The sequence below is a fragment of the Nymphalis io genome, chromosome 24 (assembly GCF_905147045.1).
Source record: "Nymphalis io chromosome 24, ilAglIoxx1.1, whole genome shotgun sequence".
NCBI classification, from domain to species: domain Eukaryota; kingdom Metazoa; phylum Arthropoda; class Insecta; order Lepidoptera; family Nymphalidae; genus Nymphalis; species Nymphalis io.
The window spans coordinates 6,873,423-6,885,452 of NC_065911.1; the positions used below are offsets into that span (position 1 = coordinate 6,873,423).

The following is a 12,030-nucleotide window of genomic DNA, read 5'->3' on the forward strand; positions in this document are numbered from 1 at the left end:
TCATTATACCTAATCATAATATTTTATAGCAGGCGATTATTACTACACGAAGTGCATTTATATAGTTAAAAAAAAACCGATATATTAATAACATGTATGTATATCATATTCAAATTTTTATATAAGACACATCACAATTTCGAGATATTTAAATTTGCTTGAGACGGTTCCTGTTGTAGGCAAAGGGCTGGAATATAAAAATAATAATAATAACGAAAACAAAATCGTAAGACCAGGTAAGAATGGTGTATAGTGTCATAGCACTAACTACTTTAAAATCATAGAAGATTCTATTTCTAAAATATCTACTACATGCAATTAATAGTTGTTTAATTGAAATATCACATCAAGTTATACACCGAGAATACTTCATTCAACTAACAGGAAACAATGGAGATCAAAATAGCTGAATATTTAAGACCAGCACAGCCCATACCGCAAACATTATTATCATCTCTATATTAACATAAATATATCACATAAGAATAATACAAAGATCGTTCGAAAACATCTAATAATGCATTAAATAAATAATAAAATAATAATTATAATATCAAGCAAATTTGAATATCAATTATTATTAGAAATGTTCAAAGCACTCGGTAGCAGAAAAATGTATTAATTCATAAATATGGCACATGAATTATTCTTTATAAAATTAATATTTTCATTATAAAAATTTTTACATTTGCACAACACACAACGTCATAGAACATCCATTAAAAACTAAAAGGAAAATGTTATTTAGAATATTTACAAAAAAGTTATTAATATAACCATTTCGTAAAAAAATAAAAATAAGTGCATATTAATCACTTTTCAGCTATAAATGATTATTCATTTGTTATTAATTTTATAGCTAAATATTCCAATCTAAAAACAGTGCACCATTAGTTTTAAATCTATATTTTATATTTTGCAAATTTTCTAATATTTTTCCTTATTCTAGTATGTTTAGTAAACAAATTTCAAGTCATAACTATACTACATTTACAGTTTAATAGATTTATGGAATAGTGAAAGATTTATTTACGGAGATTATATTTTTAGAGAAAGATTAAAAATTTTAAAGGCTTTGTTTATTTAATTTTTATTGGCAGTTAATATTTGATCACTTCGATACGATTATATTAAGCTTCAGCTTATTTTATTCAAAAATGTTTTTAGATTATAAGTTTTTTTTGGTAAACACGTTTAAATAAGTCTTCCATCATTTTGTAAAAAAAATTGTATAATTTTAGTGTAAAACTTTTGATGTTTTAGTCGATTTTAGTTAAGTGTTTAGTTAGTTTTAGTCATCGCTCTGATGCGACACCGGGCTGAGTGCTGGCAAGGAGCTGCCGCCGGATTGGACGCTGATCCTCCTGTGCTCCGCCAAATAATTATTGACAAATATCCTGCGGCCGGCCAATATGTCCGCTTTTTGCTGCAAAACAACATGACGCAGGCGTCAGTGAGCTGCAGCACACGGGCCTCCGCAGCTTCACTACTCGTAACCAAACTGCTCGGTGTTGCCAATACGAAATAAGAAAAAAGGTTCGCGGCATTCCAAAACCAACTTTTTTTAGTAGACATTTTTTTAAATTGTTTTTGGCATATAATTTAGCGCATACTAAACAACGTTAGTACTAAATAACGTTAGTAAAAAAAAATTAGTATCTTGGTTTTAGAATTCCAAAACTACTTGAAGTGAGGAATTTTAGCTGTTAATAGAAAATGTATTAAAAAATTTAGGTAGCAGTTTCGTTACTAATTAAGTGCCTAAATTTAACTAGGATAGGGGCATTCACACTAGCTTGGGGGGGGGGGGCAGTCCAGGGCATCCAGTAGCAATGAAAATATATAAAATATATTGTTTAAAGAAAAATACCGTGTTGGAAAGCTACTACTACGTAATAAGTTAACAGAAATCCGGTATGTGAGCTACAACACGACGAATTATATTCAGTGCGGTATCGCCCCAGGTACTGTCAAATGAAATATCGGTACAATTGAAATAAATACTTTTATTAAAATGAGTTTTAATATTAAGATGATTGTATATATGCCGGTTAAGTATATAAGTATATTTAACACTAAAAGTAATTACATGTAACTCAAAAATAAGATAATGAAATCAACTTATTAAATAAGTACTTACACAACCGAGTCAACGATAAAATATAGAAAAAAAAAATAAGTAAATGAAAAAAAAAATCTACAGGTCTCCTTTTTGAGTTTTGAAATGATAAATTGTTTTAATACTTAATTTCTAGTTTTGGTGTAATAGTGGAGATATTAACTTTATTTTTTTTTGTATTTTTTTTAGCCGCTTAAAAACTAAAGTTAGAGGTTTGGTAGTTATTGTGATGAAAAAAGTTATTTTAATTTAAAAAAAAATATATTGAACACTGACGTTCTATGCGTATAAAGTATGTTAATTGAGACTCCGTTTACGCAATGTAAATAATAAATAAAATTAATATATAGCATCGATAAACAATATAATCAAATACTCTACCAAACATCTAATTTAAATTAAAAAAAAAAAACAACTTGTGCATACTCACAGACATCTGTATACATGCAAAATGCTGTAACATAAGCATGATCACACTTTAAATGCGAAGCAAAAATTAATTAAGAATTACAAAAAAAGAAAACAACATTTGTACCAAATTTAAAATAAAACATCTTCAATAGATACTCTGTACTTACAAGCTAAGAGGCAGCCATTTTGTTAACACGCAAGTCACAAAATGGCCGCTTGCGTTATATACTTTCGACACGAATTGTCGGTTAGTTAAACCTACTGCTGAGCGATTTCGTGTTTTATACGTAGAAGTTAAGGTCGTAAATTCTTAAGCCAGAGCGTGTATGTACCGAAGACGTCAGAGAACGTGCAACACGGGCGTCATGCGTCACTACTACTGTACAGTACTTCAATTACCGACGGGTACCTACTTCGTGGTCGGGCGGCGGCTTGCAGCGAAGCCTACTCGACTCAGACCTAAACTTACCGTTAACATCTGAAATAGAGCGTTCTTTCTAAAACTGGGCGGCCCCCACCATAACAAATACTATTGAAAGAAAATGCTATGGAATTTGCTTGAAATTTTATTAATTGTAAATAGTTCTCGTAACATTTCGCATACGTTCAACAGGTTCTTTTCGTTCAGTTCATACATCGTTCGTTAGCTCTCTCAGTCGGAAAGCGTCGTGTCCCATTCATATTAAACTTCAGGTAGGCGTATACAAGGTCAATATAAGTATTATAGAATACATAGTGATCTTCTATAAGAATAATCTGATTAAAGTAACGTATAGTTATTGATATATTAATTGTAGATCTAATTGTATCCCAGTTTTAGGCAGAAACAGGGTATAAGTGGTCCCAAAATTTACTATGAAACAAAACACCAAGGCTGCCGATCGGAGCTCCTCGATATCGTCCAACGGTCGAGGAAGCTCCTCGTACATACGATACTACTCACACAAAAAGCTAGTGAGAATCTCATTAAGTATTATTAGTTATTTAGTAAAATTTTAAGAGTCAAAAGTTAAGATACATTTTTACTTTAAAGAGTTAAGATTAAGTTCTCGTTTTTTCGTAACAGCTATACAAAATATCACTGCTCTGATATACATATAAAGACGTTCGAGAAAATTACAAACTTATTTACACACAGTATCGTCTCTAGAGTAGCAGTGTTCGTTACATTCGTCCGAGTCGGAGCGCCTCGGCGGAGTCGGTCGACCTACGCGGGCTCGGGCTAGCGGAGGCTACCTTCGAATCCTAAAATACTCTCCGTTCTATTGAAACTTTAACATTACGAAACTTCAACAGGTCACAAATACAAATCGAAAACGTACAGGAGCGCTCCGGCGCGGTAACAGGCACGATCGGTCTAGGAGCCTAACGACGTCGGGCCTCGCCTATCCGTACGGTTTATTGCTATCGGCTACCTAGATCTAAAAATTTCAACACTTAATAAAAAATCTTATCGCACTAGGATCGAGACGGGTCGCGGGTCGCGAGCGCGTTAAGTACGGGCGGCTCAGAATATGGTGGTCTCGGTGCGCGGCGCGGCCGGCACGTCGTCCGCGTCGATGTAGGCGATGTCCGGCGGCGCGGCGCGCAGGCGCGAGCGCAGCCCGGCCGCCGAGTGCGCCGACAGCCGCTCCTCCAGGTCCTCGAGCGTCGACTTGAACGCGCGCACCACGCGCAGCTGCAACCAACACACGGGTGACGGCCTCCGAACACCCTCGCCCGCCACCCGCCGCGCCTACTCACGACCTCGCCACCGATACGCAAGAGTGTGGTGTGGATGTTCCGCCCGCTCGCGCCGACCGGTCGGCTCCTTCCGCGACCGCGACCGTACCGGGTGCCGGCGACCGCCGAGATACGAGTGGCCTCGATGAGGGGAAAACTCTACATGAGATAAGAAGCGGGAGGGGAGTGCTCGGAGTGCCAAGTATCGATAGCGCGGGTGGAGACAGGGTGCGCGGGGCAACGGTGCCAGATGAGGGCGACATCTACAGCCAGAGACGTGGGAGATGCAAACAGACGAACAGAACAAAACTATAAGGGTGCTTCCGGTGAGTCTTCGACACTGCCATCGATCACCGTTATCAGCGACGTGACACACATCTCGTGATATTTAAAAGCTTTTAACGAAAAAAAAAAATAGAATTCCGTGATATTTTCGGATTTGAGTGTTCATAAAAATTTCATAAGAGTAATCTTTTAGAAGAAGAAAACAAAAAAACAAACAAATAAAAAAAAAGAAAATAATATTAAAAAAAACAACTTAAACGAAACAGAACAGCCAATGATGAAGGTGATTGCATTTGATTTAGAAAAAGACCTAAAAATACCGTGGTCACACATTTTTGAAAATTTGATTGAAATGCTTTTAACGCAAAATTAAGCGAAACTAAAGATTACAAAACGATCGCAAACGTGACAGTGTCGAGTGACTCGCCGCAAGCGTGCCGTGTGGGAGTCAGGCACGCTAGGCGCTAACCGCTAGAGCGCTAGGGCTAGACTAGGGCTAGGCTAGGCTAGGGCTAGGGCTAGGGGTGGGTGTACCGTGAGCTTCCGTCGCACGCAGCGCGCCGCCAGCCGCCGCGCCCGCCACTACACCTCCGTCTCCAACACCGGCCGAGGCTGCCAACAACATCTCTCTACGACGCGCGGCTCGCCCCATTCGACACCGTCCTACGCCACGCAGCCCTAGCTTTACAACCGCTCGCCCAGATATGGGACAACCCTCACACTTTGCCCCCTCTTTATAAAAACCCGAGACGACTATGAGATCGATATACCCAGTGGGAATATCGTCACCCTTTGTTCGTCTGAGCATAGTACGAGGATTTGCTCGTCCGACGTCATCTATGCAATTGAAAACCATTGCAAGGTAAAACCGCCGTTATGAATTAATTAAAAGGCTCAATATGGCCACATGATGCAGAAAAGTCAATGGAGTGATGAGACGAAGAAATATTGCTCAGAGAGAAAGAATCCTGAAATTCATAGACATACCCAAAAGTGCTGGCTTTTAATTAGCTTGATAAAAATATGTTGGATTTGGATAGCTAGACACTATTAATGGAATCTAAATTTTTAAGTTTTCATAAGAATATCATTCCAAATAATGCTTATTTCATAATTAACTAGTTCAAAAAATCAATGATTGGTCAAATAAATATTCGCAGTAAATAAAAAAATAAAATTAAAACCTCGTATTCGGTTTCGAAAACATGCCATTGTATTTAAAAAGTTAATATAATGAATCGAGACGAAACAGATGACGTCGGGACGATCAAAAAAATTTTTTTAAGTGTCCCAAAAGTATTATTAAAGAAAAAAATTGTCCCCATATCTGTCGTAGCTACAAGCAGGCCAACACGGAAAAACAGACTGTTTATAGAGTATACATGTAATAAAAAAAATTGGTGTCTGTACATGGAAAATTATGGGACAATTAGTGTTTGGCGATAATGTAATCGACGATGTTATCAAATTTATAAGTCGTGTCCGTTCGTCAAAATGGCTCTAATGAAGTATTGGTGAGACGAAGAATTTATTTCAACCGGCTTTTCACAGTTTAATTTCACAGATAATACCATGTTTAGGGTCAGAGAATCGGCCAGGGAGTTGAGATATACATTGAGTTTTTAATATCTTGTATATACATATACATGCACACGCAAGAAAACGCGGGCCCAGCTGGTAACTAAACAAAAATAGAATTGTGTCGGTGTAACATGAGGCATGTTCGCGGCCGTACGGCCAGTGTCACGGTGATAGAGATATGACTTGAAGTGCCAACATAAAGTAACAAAAAATAAACATAATAAGAATGAGGAACTCAAAATTATAAGAGGAGTCGAATCGAGGCCTCAGCTACCCTGTAGATCAACTGCTACACTACGCCTACACAACGCAGGGGAATGACACCTAGAGATGCTTGGACCAGGGTTCACTACCAAGTAGTCGCCGTCATAACACCTAAAATATGCCAAAGTAAAATGGCTTTAACGTCATTCACGTATTTACCATGATTTCATTATTTATATGTGAATTTTATAGCATATTTTAAATTTTAATCTATTTCAAATTCCATACGTCTCTATGGTGGTGGCTCGCGTTTACTATCTCGCACGTTTTTAGTATGGATCTTTGATGTTAACACACACTTAAAAATCTAACATGCCATTTTTTTTATTTTCGTATTATACATCCAATTTCGGGAGCCAAGGAGGAACTTGCCTACATATTTAGTTCGTGTCGATGTTAAAGCTGTTCATTTTTATTTTTATGTAACCGTAAAAATAATAAATCAAATCGTAAATTAAATCAATCGTATTTATATTATCTGTTAACGTATTGGAGTTAATGATAAAGCCATAACATCAACACAAAAAGTTAGGAAGCTACACAAATTCACTTCAATTTTGGTTATGTTTCATTTTAATTCGGAACGTGTTATTTGCTACGTGATACTCACCAAACGCCGACTCTGGCACGATGTTCTTCTATATACATAATACATACGGACACTACAACAAGCCTAACAAAATACGGCAACATAACACAATGAAGGCATCTTTCCAACGGCAAGGCAAGCCAAAACTACAGACATATAACTCTTCGCTGTCCAGTTTGACGCTTACACCCCTGACTGACAACATACCCCCGAGACACGGCTCAAAAGGACATACACATACAAAAGAAAAACAAAACAAAAACAAAAACAAAAAAAAAACCAAACAAAAACACATAAAAACATTGACAATACAACGGCAAAGGAATGAGACGGGTTCGACCGACGGTTAAATTGGTTAGTACGGCGAGCAATCACGGCATGCTCTAATTGGTTCAAAACTATTTATATTTTTTTCTTTCAAGAAATATCCACGCCACACTCAAGTAAATTAACGTACTCTTAACGGCAGTAACTGAACACGATCAGATATAAAAAAAAACATTAAAACAATCAAAACATTCGATAAAAATATTAGAATTGACAAGTTACTGCTCATTGATATCGGTAACGTATGTTAGTGGTGCGCCGTGCGGACCGACAGCGGGTTCGTAAACGAACGGCGTTTCAACTCATTCATTCAAACAGAGCTGGGTTGCTTTGGATCAGTAGCGAGGATGTATCGGGTTGGCGTTTCACAAGCAAAAAAAAACACTATTCATTATAATATAAATTAAAAAAAAACATACAAAAAATAGTAAAAACAAAATTAAAAAAATAAATAAAAATCAAACAGTCAGTATGACTAAATAAAAGATAGAGAGAAAAGAGACAGTCATATTCATATCGCGATGTGGTTTGATGTTGAGTGATAGTATCTTTCGGGATATAGTCATAGTAACTGTTTGAGGATACGCAATGAGGGATAAGTAACATCGTCACAGCCTACATAAATCGCATGCCAATAGGGTGAAGTGGGGGGAGGCGGTACAGTCAACTCAGGTTATATAAGTGATAAAAGAAATAACTATCGGGAAGCGTCAGACTGTATTTCGGTACTGCGGTACTGAACATGCATGGCCGTAACACGCGATGTTTAGACAAACTAGTGTACTTCTAACTGGGCTGGGCCCGGTTTCATGACTTCCAGAAAGAGACAGTAATACGTGAGTGAAAGAGAGAGATATATAGACTGAAAGGTAAAGTCGAGTTAAGATATTGAAAAAGCACGTAAGAGTCAAGGAACAGGATGTCATGAAACCAGGTTTGAAATTAATAGTTTTAAGATAAAATCTATTTTACATTGTTCGATTGCCAATTTCGTATTTATTTTATTTAATATTACTTTAATAATATATTAAAAATTATATCAATAAAATTAGCGATCGAACAATTTGTTCACTACGTTAATGGGCCAAAATAATATAGCGTAACTACTCATTACTCTGTAAAGTGTTTCTCTGTGGGCTTGGAAATAATAACAATCGAAATAGAACAGAAGTACAGGAGAGTGAAAATAAAAAACGAGTTTTGAAAGTATAACAAAAAAAAAAAAAAAACAAAAAACTTTAATGAAAAAAAAAAAAAAAAAAAAAAAAAAAACGTACGTTAAGTCTGAAAGTTTGAATTCATTATCGATAACTTCTTTAACTCGTGTCGTTATACGTTACGAACTGTGAATAATCCGGCTTACTGTACCAATAAATCAAAAAATGTGTAACAAAATGAATTAGCGTTCTATATAATCAATTGTTCTATGACGGTCTATATATATGATATATGCATAGTATTGAAAAATGGTGGTTAATCGATTTGTATGCAAAAATAGGTAAAATATATAATTATATATATGTATATATAAATGGATCAATAATATCGACTTAGCGTAGGATGCCCACGGTATCCGCAGTGTTGACCTGTTGATACTTGATACTGCTAGATTTAAACAGTACTGCTGTAACCTCAAAACTTATCCCTCGTTCATTTAATACACGAACACTTTCTGCCACTTCTATCATTATATTATTTATTTTCATTTTCATCATAAATCGTAACTGCAACAAGTCTAGTTAATTATGAATCAATAATAAAATTATAAAGTATTTTTTTTTTTTTACAATTACGATAAATGATTTTTTCTCAAAATTTTATATCAGTTACTGTTTTTTTAATAACCATCATTTGCTGAAGTTAATTTAGTTTCCTTAAACAAAAATTAATGTTTAAATTATTCATGTTTAAAATTACAAAAGATGGTTATGAAAAAAAACCCTAACAATAGTTATTTAATCGATCTTTAATAAAAATAGTTATATAAATAACTATATAATAATAACCTTTTGAAAATATTGCGAACAAAGAATGTACCCACATAATTTGTTTTGCGTTTCAGCACAATTTAAGCCCAATATAACTTTTCGGTAAAGCAAATTTTCCCACATTAACCCGGTAACCATATCAGACGCCATTTTGTTTTGTGGAGAATGGCGTTTGATACGATAAGACTGATTTTGCCAGATAAGCTTACACGAAACGGGCGAATATGTGACGACGAAAATGTATTAAAATTATTCTAAAATTATGATCATTTTTAAGAAAAAATAAACCAGACAGCTATATTTTTTTTAATCTGAGAATAAATCTAAAATTAAATATTGGAAATAAATTATTATTTTATAAAATATCTTTACGAATTAGGAACTATTTTTAAATAAACTTTTTTTCTAGTATATATATCTTTGGTACTTATTATAAATCTCAATAAGCTGACTATGTATCCCCCTACCGCCGTCACACGCTCGCCCCCCCCCCCAGCCGCCCGGGTGGTCGTACCTGTGTCTGCAGGCGCGTGAGTCCACGTATCCACAGTATCTGTCCGGCGCGCGGCTTCTTGTCGAGGTCTGCATCGTAGTCCGGTCCGGGCTGGATGGTCTCCGGGTCGGGCTGACCGCGACCCCAACTGACGATCGAATGTCAAAATTAATAAGCAGATTCTTATATAGACTTAAATTATATGTAGTTTCTGGTAGAGCAAGAAACGCCTAGGGCTTGGAACATAAACAACTGCTACGAAAACCGGGTAAGAAATATACCAGAAGTATATTATAAGGAGGGCTTTAGGCAAGTGGCCGACAATATGTCTATCGAATATTATTCAAGTATTATACCAAAATATTACGCTGACCTCAAATTATATACAATAAGGACAAGGCAATAATGGGATAGATAGAATTTAATATACCATTTCTTCATCAATGTTTTGGTATTACCGGCTATCACTGATAGACCCGAGCAAAATTGAGAGGGACTACTAGTTAATCTGTTATAAAAGTCAAACAACAAACGTATTGCTGTTATAGCACAGATGCAGCAGAAGAGATGAATTCTACTATTAGATCTATTTGCTTGAAAATTTTGCATTATAAAAAAAAAACTTGGTGTCAACAATGACGTCGACTGTTAAATATTGATACTGTAAATATACATTTAAAAATCTGATATATCAATCAAACTACATTTAAAAAAATATACGAACATAAAAACACTTTTTCAAGAGACGAATTTGAGCTGATCAAAAATTACTGCTATCGTAATTTTAATTTTACTATTAAATGAGATTTCCCAGTTATCCCAGTAACAGCCTGTGAATGTCCCACTGCTGGGCTAAGGCCTCCTCTCCCTTTTTGAGGAGAAGGTTTGGAGCTTATTCCACCACGCTGCTCAAATGCGGGTTGGTGGAAGATAAATGAGATTTAATATATACTATTTACAAATATATACTTAACTATTTTTGGACTATATACTTTATAGATGACTTTTACAACAAAGTACATTCACTCACGCAACTTCATGTCTCATTTTTGCGTTCTTAAAGGACCCTTCGGTTATAGAGGTTCGCGGGTTCGGAGAATGACTTGTAGTTTTTAACTTTTGACACCAATCACTTAATCTTGGGGTTAATTTGTGTGTTAATTTATAATATATTTTATATAATGATCATAGACTGGAAAATACTAAGTGATAAATTATTCTACTTAATTTACCTATAAAAATTAAAAGGGAGGGTTAAAAGGATTTTTTAAAATTATTAGTCGTATAGAAGACAATTTTCCTAAATTGAAAAGTAAAAAAATAAATCGTTACTAGACAAATAAAAATTGAATTATTAAATATTCCGTAAGTTTTTGAAAGTGTCAAAACAGATTTTTTTTTAGTAAAAATTAGTGGTTCACTCACCTGAGCTTCTTGGGTATCTTCCTAGTGGGCACCGTGGTGACCAGCTGTCCCCACACCAGCGTGCCGGCACCGAAGAACAGGCACCACAGCCACTGGTCTATCGTGAGCCCCGCCGTGCTGAACGCCATACCACCGAACTGGATTATTATCACCTGGAATTTGAACAGCGGAGGAATTAATTTTATTTTCGAATATTAATTCGTTGCTATTTGACTTACATGAGAAAACCGCACTTACATGAGAAATGTTTACAATATTTAAAGAAAATATTATGCAGGTAGTTTGTCATTCTTGGTAGGTAAAATATTAATTAGGTGTATACATAATGTTTTTAAAGTTAAAATTAAGTATTTTTACCTTATTGTGCTAATTTGAATTTAAATATTTGCATTGAGTTACAGTTTATCAATTAGTGAAGGTAATTTGTTATTAAGCTATTTATTTTAAGAATAGAAAACTATTTATCAGGTAAAGTCACTTACCAATCAATGACAGTAAAACTGCTCTTTGCTTCATATATAAATTGCTTCTTAGATATATAGTGTAGGAGCATATTGCAGTGTAAATATGTCGAATATTACCTGAGATAAAGCGGTTCCGATCCAAATAGAGTAAAATATGGGGTTGGTAAAAAGCCCCTCGAACACATTTCTCTGGCCGTGGATCTTTCGCGCGTTGATTTCGTTGAAGAGCGTCATCATGACGAACGTGTTGAATATAATTGTGAAGTGTTGGGATGGTTCCGAACTGAGTTGCTGGCCGCGACCCGATGGGATGTTCAACATTCTATCGCCTGTTATGATAAAAAAAAAACTAATTATTGAAG

General features: G+C 35.5%; 1 protein-coding gene across 11 annotated transcripts in view; it reads right to left on the reverse strand.

The window, feature by feature from the left end:
- The window catches only part of LOC126777836 (plasma membrane calcium-transporting ATPase 2), a 179,873-nt gene that overhangs the window by 6,303 nt on the left and 161,540 nt on the right, over nucleotides 1–12,030 (reverse strand). For 6 of the 11 annotated variants that reach the window (XM_050501047.1, XM_050501045.1, XM_050501046.1 and 3 more), the window contains 3 exons: nucleotides 11,786–11,997; nucleotides 11,205–11,356; nucleotides 9,801–9,927 (listed from right to left, as the gene is read on the reverse strand). In XM_050501047.1, coding sequence (XP_050357004.1) covers nucleotides 9,801–9,927; nucleotides 11,205–11,356; nucleotides 11,786–11,997 — 491 coding nt within the window. Of the gene's footprint in view, nucleotides 1–1,991; nucleotides 4,209–5,071; nucleotides 5,201–9,800; nucleotides 9,928–11,204; nucleotides 11,357–11,785; nucleotides 11,998–12,030 lie in introns of those variants that run through there. The other 5 variants (XM_050501055.1, XM_050501052.1, XM_050501050.1 and 2 more) reach the window with 3 other exon arrangements.